The sequence below is a fragment of the Thalassophryne amazonica genome, chromosome 21 (genome assembly GCF_902500255.1).
Source record: "Thalassophryne amazonica chromosome 21, fThaAma1.1, whole genome shotgun sequence".
In the NCBI taxonomy this organism is placed as follows: Eukaryota; Metazoa; Chordata; class Actinopteri; order Batrachoidiformes; family Batrachoididae; genus Thalassophryne; species Thalassophryne amazonica.
In genome coordinates, this window is record NC_047123.1 from 880520 (window position 1) to 897568 (window position 17049).

A 17049-nucleotide genomic window follows, 5' to 3' on the forward strand; every position below is an offset into this window, starting at 1 on the left:
CTTCATCGGCATTGCCATCAACTCCCTGACTATGACTGCATCGCCATCCTCGCAGAGAGTGGACGATGTAATTCGCCTCGTCTCACACATTCAACGGGCTGTGACGCTGCCTTTTGGTTTGCTGCTCCGGTTGATGGGCAAATTGACTGCAATGTGGCTAGTGGTACCTTTGGGACTTCTGTTCTTACGTCCCCTACAGATTTGGATCAACAACCTAGGCCTCAACTCGAAGTTGCATCAGCACAGGCTTGTACGACTCTCCAACCAGTGCCTTCTGCACCTCAAACCCTGGGGGAACGTGGACTTCATCTGCAAGGGTGTCCCTCTAGGCTCTGTTCCTTCTCGCCGAGAGGTGGTTGTTACAGATGCATCACTCAAAGGTTGGGGGGACGTGTGGAATCACAGGATGGTGAGGGGTGTCTGGAGTCCCCAGGAAAGACTCAAACACATAAACGTGCTGGAGCTTCGCGCTGTGCGACTGGCTCTCAAGCATTTCCTCCCAGCCCTGAGAGGAAGACATGTTCTTGTCCGGTTGGACAACACGTCAACAGTCTATCACATAAACCATCAGGGGGGCACCAGGTCCAATCACTCATTGGCAAAAACTCAGAAGCTTCTCTTATGGGCGTTGCCTCGCCTTCAGAGTGTCAGAGCAGTTCATCTGCCCAGTGTACAGAACAGCGCAGTGGATTTACTCTCCAGACAGAAACCACCACCGGGAGAGTGGAGACTGAACCCGATTGTGGTCCAAATGATCTGGCAGAAATATGGTGCAGCAGAAGTGGACCTTTTTGCTTCAAGCACCTCGACCCATTGCCCACGATGGTACTCCCTCTTGGAACCAGACAGCCGGCTGGGGCAGGATGCATTGGCTCACCCGTGGCCGGATTGCCTCCTTTATGCCTTCCCTCCTCTCCCGCTGCTGATGTTGACACTGCACAGGATAGATCAGAGCAGCCACAGGGTGCTGCTGGTTGCTCCATTCTGGCCTGGGAGAATTTGGTTTCCCATGATTTACAAACTCCTCGAGGGAGAACCTTGGGCTCTCCCGGAGAGGAAGGATTTATTGTCACAGCTACAGGGGAGGATTTGGCACCCTCACCCAGAACGCCTTCAAGTGTATGTGTGGCTGTTGAGGGGCCAGACTCCTTGTTAAGTTCTTGTGACCAGGCTGTTGTTCAGACTATCCTTAATTCACGTGCTACTTCTACCAGGGCTTTGTATGACAACAGATGGAAGCTGTTTGCGCGGTGGTGTGAGAAACAAAAGTTAGACCCGGAGGATTGCCCTGTGCCTATTCTCCTCAAATATTTACAAGAACTGCTGGAGAAAGGACTTTCTGTCGCTACCTTGAAGGTTTATGTTGCTGCAATCTCTGCCCGGCACGTCTACGTTGATGGCCGGTCAGTGGGTTCACACCTCTTAGTGTCGTTTTTTGAAAGGTCTCCAAGGCTTGCACACGTACCTTCATGGGACCTTCCTCTAGTCCTGGAAGGTTTAAGCTTATCCCGTTTCGAACCAGTTGAAAGTGCTGATCTTAAATGGGTGTCAGTGAAGACTGCCTTTCTACTTGCACTGTCTTTGGCTAAGCAGGTGGGAGAGCTCCATGCCCTCTCAGTCGCTGGGGACTGTTTGCGATGGAATTCTGACGGATCTGGGGTTACGCTGTGGCCTAATCCGTCCTTTTTACCCAAGAGAATTTCAACTTTTCATGTTAACCAGCCAGTTTCCTTGGCTGTGTATGTCCCGCATTCTGATCCAGGATTATCTGTTTCAGGTTCCCTGTGTCCTGTCCGAATGTTGAAGCAGTACATTAGCGCGACTGCCGGGATCCGGAAAACAGATGCCCTGTTTGTGTGTTACGGTGATCACAAAAGAGGCTGTGCTGTCTCAAAGCAGCGACTCTCGCATTGGGTCGTGGATGCCATTTTACAAGTATACAGGTCCAGAGGTCTTCAGCCTCCTAAGGTTACGTGCCATTCCACCAGAGGGGTGTCCACCTCCTGGGCTGCACTGAGAGGCGTCCCTTTGAGTGATATTTGTGCTGCTGCTACGTGGGCTTCGTCCTGTACCTTCGCCTGCTATTACAGAATGAATGTGGACGCTCCTCCTGCGGTGACTTCGGCGGTGTTGTCTGCCTCCACTCCCCACTGCTGATGCGAGGTGAGTGTGACTCTTCGTGACCTTGTTGGTATTAAGTCATCCAGGTGCTAAAGCACCGCCCTCTGGCGGTCAGGAGGAATAAAATAGAACGAGAGTTACGAATGTAACTACGGTTCTATGAATTCCGGATGACCGCCAGAGTTGCTTGTCACTCAGAGTCTTGCGAGTTCATTCCGAAAAGAAGCGAGCGCTGGGTGCGTCTGGTATATAAAGACAACCAGTGACGTCACCCAGGTCACATTCAATGGTGTGACTTTGATGGTATATATTTTCGACCTCTGTGCTGCGCACATGTAGTTATCCAGGTGCTAAAGCACCGCCCTCTGGCGGTCATCCGGAATTCATAGAACCGTAGTTACATTCGTAACTCTCGTTTTAAATTAAGATGAAAATGCAGCACTGACAAAATAAAATATAGCCATCAAATTTAACACAAATCCATTAAAAAAAATAAAGATTTGTTAAAATGGGACAAGAAAAACTGAAGCTTTCAGAAAATTTGCAGTATTACTTAAATATTCTGAATCAAAGCAATAATATGGAACTAAACTTCAGTGGTTGTTTAATTTGAAATAAATACGTATCTTCCCCTGCAGCACCTCAAGCTGCCGAGTTAAAGCATCAGATGACGTGTGGGTGAGGACATTTACTCGAAGGTGACGGCAGCATCTCCTAGAAGCAGCTGTGGCAGCCGCTGGATGGCATGTTTGTGCGCCCACTGCCAGTGCAGCGACAGCACGGAGACACCCTGAGGGTCCGCTGGCAGGGAACTGCACACATCCCAAAAACGATCACACCACTGCAGCAGCTGCAGGATCTGAACAGACACACACAGGTTACAGGAAGCAGCAGCAGATACGTCCCACATACAGTGCATCCAGAAAGTATTCACAGTATTTCACTTGTTACACACATTTTATGTTACAGCCTTATTCCAAAATGGAAGCAAATTAATTTTTTTCTCAAGATTCTACACACAATACCCCATAATGACAACACAAAATAAAAAAACAGAAATCACATGTCCATAAGTATTCAGTCTGTCATGAAGCTTAAAACTGAGTTCAGGTGCCTCCTGTTTCCACTGATCATCCTTGAGATGTTTCTATAGCTTAATTGGAGTCCACCTGGGGTCAATTCATTTGATTAGACATGATTTGGAAAGACACTCACCTGTCTACATACAAGGTCCCACAGTTGACAGTCAGAGCACAAACCAAGCATGAAGTCAAAGGAATTGTCTGTAGACCTCAGAGACAGGATTGTCGGGAGGCACGGATCTGGGGAAGGGTACAGAAACATTTCTGCTGCTTTGAAGGTCCCAATGATCACAGTGGCCTCCATCATCTGTAAATGGAAGAAGTTCAGATCCACCAGGACTCTAACTAGAACTGGACCCCCGTCTAAACTGAGCGATGGGGGAGAAGGACCTTAGTCAGGGAGGTGACCAAGAACCCGATGGTCACTCTGTCAGAGCTCCAGCATTCCTCTGTGGAGAGAGGAGAACCCTCTAGAAGGACAACAATCTCTGCAGCAATCCACCAATCAGGCCTGTATGGTAGAGTGGCCAGACAAAAGCCACTCCTTAGTAAAAGGCACATGGCAGCCCACCTGGAGTTTGACAAAAGGTACCTGAAGGACTCTCAGACCAGGAGAAACAAAATTCTCTGGTCTGATGAGACAAAGATTGAACTCTTTGGTGTCATGTTTGGAGGAAACCAGGCACCATCCCTACAGTGAAGCATGGTGGTGGCAGCATCATGCTGTGGGGATGTTTTTCAGCAGCAGGAACTGGGAGACTAGTCAGGATAGAGGGAAAGATTAAGTTTTTTATTTTTAATAAATTTGCTTTTTTTTTTTCTTTTTTTTTTTTTACTTTTTTCATGTTGTCATTAAGGGGTGTTGTGTGCAGAATTTTGAGGGAAAAATTAAGTTACTTCCATTTTTGAATAAGGCTGTAACATAACAATATGTGGAAAAAATGAAGCTCTGAATACTTTTCAGATACAGTTTACAGCCAGAGAACACAAAACCCAGCCAGGGATTAAACTCATCAGGAGTCCTCAAAACATGAATGGACAATTTACTAGCATGGATTTTAATAAAAACAATGAGAGAAACATTTCAGACCATGCAGCTATAAAGTCTGTAGATGTTTCTAAAGACAAGTGGAAAAGGTTTCTATCTGGGAGAGCGCATTAGAATCCATAATCCAGTCCCTGTAAATACCTCGAACATGATGTGGTCGGAGATGTGGGGCTGGCCGCTCTGCGCGGCCTGCAGGATGAATGAGTCCCACAGGTCAAAGAAGGGCCGAAGGTGCATCAGGACCGGGTGGGGCAGGTGTCCAACGTCCACGGTCCCTGTGACGGCACAAAGTCAGCTCATCCTAATTTACAGAAACGTCTCAGTCAGAAAGGTTACATACACTCATCACTGACACGAGTGTGACAGAGAGTCTCTGAATGAGTTATTGAACTGTTCTTCTGTGCAGAATGACAGTTAAGAAATAAACCTCAATAATTTGGTGCACAATTTTTATTTTATTTCAGTTTTCTGCAACCAAGTGTATAAAAACATCCATACAGCACACCACAGATCTGCCTGAATGTCGCTCAGAAAGTCTGACTTGAAGCAGATTTTGTGGTCACCATCAACAAGCTTGTGGCAGAGACCTGGCTGGATATCTCACTCTTCTTGCCCTCTATATTTTTTGGTTTTCTGGCACAGACCAGACTTTGAAGCAAAGTCCAGGTGTTTTTGATGGGCCTGAGGTCAGGACTCCAAAAGCTTGATGTTCACCTGTTTTATCTTCACCCAGCTCTGAGTGTTTGAGCTCATTGTCTTGTTGGTACCTGATGGTCTAAGGTTTTGCTGAACAATTCTGAGGCCGTTCTCCTCCTCCATTATTTCATTCATTGTGCACTAGTCGCAGTGGCAGTACTGCCTGTGATGAGGCGCCACTGGCACATGGAAATAGGCGTCTTTTAAGTCGACACTTGTGAACCAGTCTCCTGGTGTGATAGTTTGAAGGACGTCTACTGTGCGGAGCATGTGAAACTGCAGCACTTTGATATAACGATTCAGACGTCGGAGATCGAAGATAGGACGAAAGCCGCCATCCTTCTTTGGAACAAGGAAGTAAACTGAATAGAACCCCCTGAGCTGGTCTGATCTGTGAACTGGCTCTATGGCCCCCTTCTCCAGGAGTTCCAAAATCTCCCATTGTAGGGCAGCAGACTGCTCCGAGTTGGAAACAACAGTCATCCTCACCCCACTGAACTTTGGAGGACGACATCCGAACTGAATTCTGTAACCTTCGAACAAGGTTGAAATGACCCATGGGTCTTGAACTTGAGCCTCCCAGTGGCTGAGTTGATTTCGTGAAAAACGGCTGGGGCCAAACATTGGCAGTCAGACCAGGCCACCTCTGCCTCGCATCCCTGAGGACCTCTGGGTGCGACTACTGGAAGCTCTGCGAAACCGTTCAGTTCTCGGGGGTCTGCCCATAGGCTCACGAAAGGCAGACTGCTGGGAGAGCTGGCCCTCAACTGCAAAAGCACGTGCAGCTCTGGGAGTCGGCGGAACCCTGGATGTAGAGTGAAAAGCTGTAGCACGTCTGACTGGCTGAGGTCTGGAAGACCGGTGTAGGTCAACAAACTGTTGCAGAGATTTACTAGCCTCGATAGCACGCTCTAAAGTTTGTTGGGCCGCAGGTCCAAATGCTTGGCCTGGAAGAACCGGCAGCGAACGGAGTGTGCCTCTGCAGGATTCGGAAAGGGGGGACTGCGCAAGCCACACCTGACGTCTAGTGATGGTAAGGGTTGACATCAGTCTGCCAAGCTCTCTGGACATATAAGCAAAGGTTTGGAGTGAGGCATCACTAAGACTTTGCGTAGCATCATCAACCTCTGCCTCCCTCAAAGACTTTGAGAGGGCAAGGGCTAAATGGGACAGTGAGTTGCCTAGGCGACCGATGCGAGCAGCTATGTCATAGCTTATGGTGAGGAGGTCATCAGGGACCCTACACTGAGGGCGTGGGCAGCGGGCATCCGGCCGAGCAGCATCAGCTGGAGCCACAACCAGGTTTGCAATAATGCTGTCAACGGCGGGCATACGGTTCAGACCATACTGCGCTGAATCACACATAGAGCTAAGGGCTCTGCAGTCCTGTGATAGATGGATCAATGATTTGGGGTCCGCCCAACATCGGTGTAGCTCCTCGATATATGGTTGTGAAACTGGAACGTTGAACTCAGGCTTCTGAGTGACTTTGAAAAAGGCACTTGAAGCGGTGGTTTTCCGCAGGGAGATTGTCGACCCCAAGCCTGGATAAAGCCAACTGAACAGCTTGCTTGACAAAGGATAGTCCAGGTTCGGTTTGCGGCATGGACTCTGCCTCGGAGGTATGATGGCTTGGAGAAAGACTCCTCTCATCCTCATCCTCCACACAGTTTATATCACTTGTCATGTACAAGGAATCAGTTGCAGCAATAGACACGACATCATCCTCCTGCTGAGTAACTACATTGGTCTGATCAGCCTCATTAGGGACAGCACGAACTGTCACTGCATCCTTAGGCTGTAGATTCAGAAGCAAGGACTTAATTTGAGCAAACTCAGAAGTCAACATTTTGACCTTTTCAGCCAAAGCATGGTCATGAGTAACCTTCTTAGTAGAAGGGGCTCCTGCATGTGGGCGTTTACGGCGCTTTGGGTCCTTCCTGGGGCTGGAGGCCAAAGTCGCACTAGATATTCCACTTTCCAATGCCGCAAGTCTAGCAGATCTCTCTGCCAGTGGCATGCTGGCACAATTAAGGCAGGCATCGCCAGTCAGGGCTTCCCTCAGGTGTCCGATCCCAAGACAGGAGGGGCAAAACATATGTCCATCATCTGGGCTCAAGGGAGCCAAACAGGTACTACAGCCATGCAACAAAGGCCCTGTCAACATTGTGGACTGCGTGCAGATGGCTAACGCAAGCCCTGATGGTTACAAATGGAAAGACAAAGCGTGAATCACACGCAGTGTAAATAGTAACACGAGGCACGGAGCGTGAAGCACTCACAGCCGCAGACTCGACACGAGGCACGGAGCGTGAAGCACTCACAGCCGCAGACTCGACACGAGGCACGGAGCGTGAAGCACTCACAGCCGCAGACTCGACACGAGGCACGGAGCGTGAAGCACTCACAGCCGCAGACTCGACACGAGGCACGGAGCGTGAAGCACTCACAGCCGCAGACTCGACACGAGGCACGGAGCGTGAAGCACTCACAGCCGCAGACTCGACACGAGGCACGGAGCGTGAAGCACTCACAGCCGCAGACTCGACACGAGGCACGGAGCGTGAAGCACTCACAGCCGCAGACTCGACACGAGGCACGGAGCGTGAAGCACTCACAGCCGCAGACTCGACACGAGGCACGGAGCGTGAAGCACTCACAGCCGCAGACTCGACACGAGGCACGGAGCGTGAAGCACTCACAGCCGCAGACTCGACACGAGGCACGGAGCGTGAAGCACTCACAGCCGCAGACTCGACACGAGGCACGGAGCGTGAAGCACTCACAGCCGCAGACTCGACACGAGGCACGGAGCGTGAAGCACTCACAGCCGCAGACTCGACACGAGGCACGGAGCGTGAAGCACTCACAGCCGCAGACTCGGCAAGAGGCACGGAGCGTGAAGCACTCACAGCCGCAGACTCGACACGAGGCACGGAGCGTGAAGCACTCACAGCCGCAGACTCGGCAAGAGGCACGGAGCTTGAAACACTCACAGTGTAAAAGCTAATACAAGGCCCGGAGAGTGAAACACTCACAGCCACAGTAATAACACGATGCACACAGCCGAAAAAACTCACAGCTCAAGTGCTAAGTCACTTAGAGCAACGATGACAACACTAGCTGCTAGCGGAGCTGTTAAACTTAGCAAATGGCGGCAGTTCATACAAAGTACTTCAAGGAGTGGAAAACACTCACGGCAAGCCCAACACAGTACACTATACCTGTTCTGATACACACACTACCACGTAGTTAACGGGGTTAGCGACACAACTAAACAAATAGCCAGCTTTCATCGAAACAACACAGCTAATGTGCACAGAGGAAAATATCCAGCAGGGCAGCGGCAAGGTGCGCACCCGGCGTTTAGGAAGGTGTACTCATGACAGGCGTCAAAGAATACAAAAAAAAACAGTGAAGCCGTGTCTCGCAGCCTCTGGAGGACGTGTGCAGTGCACGTAGCTCCAACCGAAGGTGGGTTGCGAGGCTACAAGCGAGAGTGGCAATCGCAGCTAAATGTGTTCTCAACCTCTAAGAATGCGAGAATGTAGAAAAGAAGCGAGCGCTGGGTGCATCTGGTATATAAAGACAACCAGTGACGTCACCCAGGTCACATTCAATGGTGTGACTTTGTTGGTATATATTCTCGACCTCTGTGCTGCGCACATGTAGTTATCCAGGTGCTAAAGCATCGCCCTCTGGCGGTCAGGAGGAATGAAATAGAACAGTTCTAGAGTCTCATGGCACCTGCACCATGCCAGCAGTTGGTTCAGGGTTCTTGGGGTTGAATGTCTCATAAAAGCCAAACCGATAACTTTTAGTATTGACTTCAGTACACTGAGACAAGAATGAGCCGGCATCAGATCAACCTTCTCTCAGCAAAACAGACCTTGTGACTAAGGAGGAGGATAAAGACAATTTCTCTTCACACCATAAAGACTCGCCGGCATATCACGCAAGTCATTCACAGGGATATAGTTTTGACTTACGGTTAAAATTTAAATAAACTAAATCCGGACAAGTTGTTTAAATTAAACGCCACATCCGACGTTTTATAAAGTGAAAACATGAGCTATACATTTTTGATTTAAAGTAATGCACCAATTTTGAAGGTTTTGGTGTTTGGACACACATCCTGCAGTGCATTATGGGTAGTTTCCTGACTGGAGAAATGCACTGAGACGCTCTGATCAGGCAGGCTGCACTTTAACATCCCATCATCAAACTCTTTGTATATTGTTCCTAAAACTCTTGTGAATATATTCTCTGGGTTTATAGACATTATTACGTTTGTTTTATGTAAACATCCCAGAAGGCAGGTTGCGTCTTTCTCCGTTATGGTCAGTGGGAGCTGCGATCGTTTCCTGTTCATGTCGTTCTGGGGGAAAGTGAAGTTTGCTCTTTAACGTCCTGCGATTGTCCTTTACAGCACTGTTTGTCCTCTTTGTTCCAGAGTCATATATTGACTCAGTCGCACATCCGGGAACTCTGCCTGTGAGCTCTTGGCAACGTGCTTAGCAACGCCGACTGGTGTGTAAACAATCCATAGCGGACAATGTAAATCGATGAGTTTTTTCAATTTCACCACTGTCTTGTTTTTTAATGCCTCAGCAACATGAGGCAGTGGGATGTAGCAACAAAGCCAGAAAGAATATTAAAACGAATCATGAAACACCAAGAGGATGATGTGTCACATCAATCATGTGTTACTTTGGGGGAAATAATCAGCAGCTGGCCCCTCCTGGTGACCGAGGTTAGTTCACTGCGGTCTCCTGGCACAGATCACTAATTCACAACGCCCATGACATAAATGATCTAAAATACAAAAATACCTGGTGTGTGTATGAGGTTGGAATGAATATCAGGATATTCACTGAACACCTGTGTTCCATTGTGTGGGATCATTTTTCCATCGTCCAGCTTCGTGTTGGTACGGACAAGATGTCAGTCCTGCTGCTGCTCATTTGGTTTTTATATCGCTCCCGAGCGATATTATCCAAACCCTCTGAATAGTCGAAGGCCACACTAAGGTCCCAACAACAGAAATATAATGAAATTCAAACAAATAATTACTTAAATCTGGAACTGAAGAGCAAATACCTCTCCCACATACATAACGCATCTCTGTGGTAAAACATGCTGAGAGCCGCGGAGTTTTACTCCAGTGCGGAAGTAAACTGGCAGTGACGTGGCCGCGATCAAATCAGTATGTCTGAAATTCAGTTTGCGTTTATTAAATTCCAGGCAGATTAAACATAGCAGACACAGATTATTTGGAATATTTGTTTTAGCAACTTTGACCAGTAGATGGCATTATTTGCCCTATAGAGATATCCCATAATCCTTTGCGTGCCAGAGAGTTGTTGCAAGTTTTCAGGGTCTCATGCATGCAGCCTCTTATTAATGTGATGAAAAGCATAAAAATGTCTTCGTCATCACGTGGATTCTCTGTGCTGTTTCAACCATAGCAACTCTCTGGCATGCAAAGGATTATGGGATATCTACTGGCCAGTAGATGGCAGTGTTCATAGCAGTATGAATACCAACACATTTGCTAGAAATGCTGAATTCACTTAGCAAAAAGAATTTTCAGTTTCGAATTAAGTTTATCTTTACAAATGAAAAAAATTACATATTTAAAAACACACATTTATTTGTAAAACCCACAACACGACATGTTTCAGTAAGTTGTGTGTGTGTGTTTTACCCAGCAGCCAACCACTCATGTCAGGGAAACTAATTTACCCATAATGCACTGTGGGCATGTGTCTAATGCTAAAACCTTCAAAATTAGTGCATTACTTTAAAACTGAAACATATAGCTGATATTTTCACTTTATAAAACGTCAGATGTGATGTTACGTTAAATAACTTGTCTGGAATAAATCTGTTTAAAATTTGAACCACAAGTCAAAACTGTATGCCTGTAGATGACATGGGTGATATGCCAGGGACTCTGTATGGTGTAAAGAGAAATTATCTGCCGCCCCACGCTCAGTGGAGGCAGCAAAAAAAAATTCTAAGGGTGGCTAGTGGGGACTAGGCAAAATCTTAGGGGGGCACACCTGACCAAAAAAAAAAAAAAAAACTATTTGATATACTGAATTTACAGTATATTCATATATTTAAAGTTTAAATATATGGCTGCGTCTACTTTTAGGGCCCGAGCACCGAAGGTGCAGAGGACCCTATTGTGCTCTGTTCCTTATTCTTATTATATGTTGTTGTTGTTGCTCTTGTTTTAACGCCGTTTTCACCCTATTAACTGTTGTGATTTAAAATATATTCCCTAAAGCCACACAAATCCAATGCAGGCTTAAAAATTATCGGACCTAAATTTATTGAAAGATAATAGTCTGCTGATGGTTTTCAAAGTTATCTGAAAAGCTAATCCGATGATGGAAACATTAGCTTTAATAATTAGCGGATTAGCGGAACTGTGCCCACCACTGTTCTTAACACTGTGCTGATTTCAGAAAACCCAAAATAAATGTCCCATTAACTGCACCTCTCAAAAAAAATAAACCCCGGACAGGCTCATCCTGGAGGCGTGTTTAACAACGGCCAGGAACTCAGTGTAGCACATGTGCACGTCACAGCATGTATGTTAACATAAGGACTTAAACTCCAAAAACATACTGGATGCTGTGATCCAGTGCAGAAGAACATCATTTTATCAGCCGGCAGGTGGAAGGAACCAGAGTCTGTCTTCATAAAGACAAGCACAGATCCTGTGGACCTGCTGGACAAACTACTGCTTTATTCCAGTTTTAAACCACTGGCACGCTCACCTTTGCTGAAGGCCATGGCTGTTCTCAGGGCACAGTTCTGAGCAGAGACGCTGACGGGAGAGACGCAGACGGCAGACCTCTCCTCTCTGTCCATCAGCAGGACGATCCTGACAAATACAAACACATTTGGACAAATTTAAACGACGCGTCCACCTCCAGCTGTCAGTTGGTTTGGTCTGAATGAATATATAATATATATATATATAAAATGTAACAGTTACCAGTTAAAATACTGGTGGAGATAATAAATAAAATCAAATGTGAAAAAAGTTCATTTGTTGCTTTACATCTTTGCTGCAGAAACATCAGATTTCTGAATGTGTATCATCAAAAGACGCTCAGACAAATCTGACAGTTTTTTTTAATAAATTTGCAAAAATCTCTCTCTCTCAAAAAAAACTTTCATGTTGTCATTATGGGGTATTGTGTGTAGAATCTGGAGGAACAAAATGAATTTACTCCATTTTGGAATAAGGCTGTAACATAAAATGTGGAAGATGCGAGGTGCTGTGAATACTTTCCAGGTGCACTGTATATACCAGCTGGCATGAAAACAGGAAGAGTTACAGGAAATGGCTGAGGATAGGGAAGTGTGGGGAAGCTGCCAACATAACCCCAATGTGGTTAAGCGGAAGAAAATGAATGAATTAATTAATGTCCTGTCTGCTGAGCAACCGTGGTGTCAGAGTTGACAATTCAGTGGCTAAAATTCTGTTTAGCAACAAATCTGGCGACTTTTCTTCCACACAAACTGCTCAATACCACTGTGAATGTTTGGAATGTTGCTGCTCGGGACAGTGGGAGGAGCCAACGTTCTCTGATGGTGACCATGAAATCTTAATTAAATGATTCCGAATAAAAGTTTGATCATCTGTGAGGAGTTGAAACTATCAGGTTTCCATTCAGATTTTTGATTTTTCAGCTTTATTGTTCAGTTTAAACCATTTGAAAATTTGTCAAAAGTTACTGTATTGGAGTCAAAATAACTCCATGACTAATTACACAGTAGCTAGTCATTTGTAAACATTTTAAAAGTAACTTTCTCTAAACGGGGCAGTGGTGCCGCATCCACCATGCCACAGAGTCCTGGATGGCAACCACTCAGACAGACAACTGGTCCATCCGTTAAAAACACATTTAAGTAACCATTAAAATTTAAATGTACTGACAGATGTTCAGCTCGTCGACCGTCCCAGCGGGAACAGGAAGTGTCTGCCAGTTACTGATATCAAGTTCAAAAGTTTAAAACAGCGTGTGTACGCTGTAAACAGTATAAACAAAACACACACACACACACACAGTCTCAGTCCACCCAGCTGTAAACGGTCCATGTCCCCAGTTGGGGAATTAACCCGAGACAGACTGTGGGGAGCCGCAGTGCCACCAGTGTGTCCTCGTACCTGTTGGCGACGGCGTTCAGAGCCTCCAGGAACTCTGTGTATCTTTCTTCATCTTCAAAGTTGCATTTATTTGCTAAAATGTCAAGGTACTGTTTGTTCCAGCGCATGTCCACCAGAATCCTGTACTCATCTGCAAACACCACACACAAGACCAATTCATCGGACCAGAAGCTGAGGACGTACACAAACCGTGAAATCTGACCGTCCGTTAACAGGAACAGAACCAACAACCATCAGGAACCAGAATGCAATAAAAATACTGTTTCTAAAGCTCAGATTCCTCATTTTTAGTCACAGACATCAAACTCTCCACCTTGTTGATGATTTCGTTGTTTTTTTTTTAATGACTATTTTTGGGTGATTTCATGACTTAGCCAAGATTCAAACAGTGATTTTAAAGAATTAAAGGTTCTGTTCATGGACAGATTTGTCTGCAGAAGCAGATCCTTCACATTCTTTTCTTTCTACAATAACAGTTCTCACATGAGATTATGACGATTAAAGTGTAGGTGACATGATATGTAATTTTTTTTTTTGAGTATTTAAGACTAAAATTAAACAGTTTAAAATTCATCCTTTCCTGGTGCGCAGTTACTGAAGAGATAAATATTCAGATTTTGATCTGCGTGCCACGAAAAACCAGGAACTTCCAGGCGAGTCCCGACACTGGAGGAGGAGGAGGAAGTGGCATCAGCACCGGAACCGTTATCTTAATACTACCCATTAATTTATGGATTTTTACAGGCTACCGACAGCCCCGTTCGGGTTGGTGCTGCACAGTGTTTTCTGTGTCAGAACGGTTAATTCTCACCGACAGAATCCTTTTGATTGGTAGGTGGAGCACTTACATTGACAAGCACGCACGCACAGTGCCTGTGGCTTCTTCAAACCACACAGAGTATTTTCATATTATTTTATTGTTTTGTGGATCATGGGATAATTATGTCGTGTGCAGGCAGACATTATGCAGAGGAGGGACTGGGAGTCTTTCAACTTGCAGCACAAAGCGGCCCCACGGTGCAAAAAGAGGAGGCTCCGTTAACAGCAGAGGCTCGGTCCATCAACCACATTTAACAGATTACAGCCAGCACTGTAACCTGGCACCAAACTCCCATGTGACAAAGGGACTTTTCTTCAGCCAAGACATAAGCAATTAAATTATTTTCAGATGTCATTTTGTAAAGGTGGATAAGTTCTCAGATGATCTCACTGAAAGACAGTGTGAATGGTTTTAATATTGAATAACAACATGTTACGGTACTAAGGTACAGTACACTAACTGTATTCAAGAAGGAAACAATATCTATTTCAAAAATAACTGATATTTTCAGTCCCGCACGTCATTTTTCAGATTTGAAATGTATGTACCTGTTTCTAAGAAAGAAAAAGAAAAAATCCACACTTCCTCATCACTTTTTTCTGATGTCATAGATAGTAAAACTTTTTCCTTTTATCAGTTGATTATGACAAAGAGCTGGAAAAAAGCCAAAACAAAACAGTTTATCACCTCTATCCGCATGCCGAAATTGCCTGCATTAATTATTTTTTATAGTCACCATTCTGTGTTCTGAACTCTACCAGTATCATCACTGATGTCAGACTGAAGGTTTTTCTCCAAGGTTTTGTCTCATTTGTGTACATTTTTGGTGTCACCTACACTTTAAACAAATATTAGATTTTAATGTTAAATAATTCTGACTAAAATAAGAGTGACTCCACATGTCAGTGTTTTCTGCACAGGATTAGTGAGACTTAAACTCAACAGAAAATGAACTCCAGGCAGTTTACCGATGCTGTGCGGCTGCAGGAGCTCAGTCAGAGACTTCCCCTTTGCAGCCAGTTTGCTGCTGAAGGCAGATTTCAGCGCCTTGTTTCCAGCCTCCACCTGGACCAGTGCCGAGTCTGCAAGAGTCCAGAGTCACAGGACAGCATGAACAGAAAGGACTATGTCCTGCAGCACAGCGAGTAAAACAAATAACAGTCCATGATGAGAGTTTAATCATGAGCTGATGTGTGTTCTAGAGTCACTGTTCCCTACAGGAACACGAACCCGGAGCGTATTTGTAGCTCTTTCCCAGGTGAGCCAGCCAGTTGCTGCGCAGGATCCAGTCTCCATGTGAAGCCCGCTCAGTCAGCAGCCGCACGGCGGTGGAGATCAGCTTCAGGGTGTCCCCGTGCTGCAGGTCCACCACTCCTCCACAGAACACCGGGCCTTCATGAACACCACCACTCTGCAGCGCCCTCTGCAGGTCACTCAGGCTGAGCGGACGACTCCTGCATAAACGCACCAGAAGCTTAACTCCACTGACAGTCCTCACCTGAAAACTGTGTTTCACAAAATGAGAGGAGGAACTTTAGCAATCGCAGGAACGTCTGAAGTCCAGCAGCTGGTGTCAGCTGTAACGTTACGGATGACACGCGACAGCTTTTTGGACACATCATGACTTTAACACTGTGAGTCTGTCTGACACCAGAAACAGTCAAACTTTAACTTTGATCAAAATCAGCTCTTATCCAGTGCGGCGCTATAAAATGCGTGCACACACACACATATATCAATACCTCTCTGGTTATTAGTCAGCTGATGTGGAGTTTGGATTTTGTTTTATTAATGGTAGCATCACAACAATGTTGCGAATAAAACATGAAGCAGGACCACTGATGCATAACAGGAAATTAAGTCATATTTGTCGTAGAAAGACATGATTATGGCAGCATCATTCATTTTTCAGAGTTGAACTTTCTAAAAACGAGCTCTGTTCTCTGCTGGTAGCGAATGTGGTGCAGTGAGTGTGTGTAAATGCAATCTGGTCTGGATCCAGACAGATATCCAGATTGGGTGGTTCTGTGGCTCACTGACTGATGTATCATCTCCAAATTATGCTGCTGTCGATTAGCATGAAACAAACTATCAACAGTGTGATCTGAACATATCTTTACCTGCTAGAATAATCAGAGTTATCAACAACCGCTCCTGACCAAAGATCACCACAATCCCACCATGGTCCTGCTGACCTGGTTTATCTGTGAGTCTAATCCTCACCGTTTGTCTTGCAGGCTCAGAGTGTTCAGACAGAACAGGAGGACCTGTCCATCTCGAAGGACAGTGGAGAAGCACGAGTCTTCAGCCGAGAGGAGCGCAGATGGGAAGCTGTCGGGCCAAACACCAGGACACAGCAAGCTGCTACCCCAATCCTCCGTGTCCAGGTGAACCAAGTGCTGCTCGATCACCTGCTGGGCTTTCTGCAAAACAAGAGAACAAACCTCGAAATATAACTTGTTTGAACATCTGATTCTCCACTCTGCGCACGATGCTACGTATTGCCAAAGTCAGAAGAATAAAAATCAGCTGTATTATTTTGTCACTGTATTTTGGCCTCCTGGCCCATATTCTGAATTCTTAGATGATTTTGTTGAGTTTATCTCTAACTTGTCAACTAGTGCAGATAACATTCTGATTGTCAGTGACTCCAACATTCATATAAATAAGCCTTCTGATCCCCTCTGCAAATCATTTATGGAAATTGTGGATGCATTAGGATTTCAGCAATGCATTCGAGACTCAACGCACATTAGTGGCAATACCTTGGATTTGGTTCTCGCATGGTATTGCTGTCATGAATATTGACATCATGCCTCTTACATCAGTGGTGTCTGATCACTCACTTATTAGGTTTACAGTTTCACTGTCATGTTTAGTGGACAACAACCTTATTTATCACTATGGCAACACATTAACTCTTCAACTATGACTGAACGTGAAGCCAGACTGCCTGATGTCTTAACTTCACGTTTGGAAAATGCCCAATCAGTAGACAGACAATTTGGGGTTCCACAGGAGTCCGTCTTAGGCCCCCTGCTTTTCTCCCTCTGCTTTTTCCCCTTGGCCACATATTGCGGCGTTTTGGGAT

General features: G+C 45.8%; 1 protein-coding gene across 1 annotated transcript in view; it reads right to left on the reverse strand.

The window, feature by feature from the left end:
- Positions 1–17049, reverse strand: part of LOC117503576 (midasin-like) — a 207212-nt gene that overhangs the window by 113414 nt on the left and 76749 nt on the right. Inside the window, exons 48-54 of the mRNA XM_034162836.1 lie at positions 16182–16381; positions 15189–15412; positions 14927–15040; positions 13139–13268; positions 11739–11845; positions 4393–4526; positions 2814–2980 (exon numbers count right to left, since the gene is read on the reverse strand). Of these exons, the coding sequence (XP_034018727.1) occupies positions 2814–2980; positions 4393–4526; positions 11739–11845; positions 13139–13268; positions 14927–15040; positions 15189–15412; positions 16182–16381 (1076 nt within the window). The remainder of the gene's footprint in view (positions 1–2813; positions 2981–4392; positions 4527–11738; positions 11846–13138; positions 13269–14926; positions 15041–15188; positions 15413–16181; positions 16382–17049) is intronic.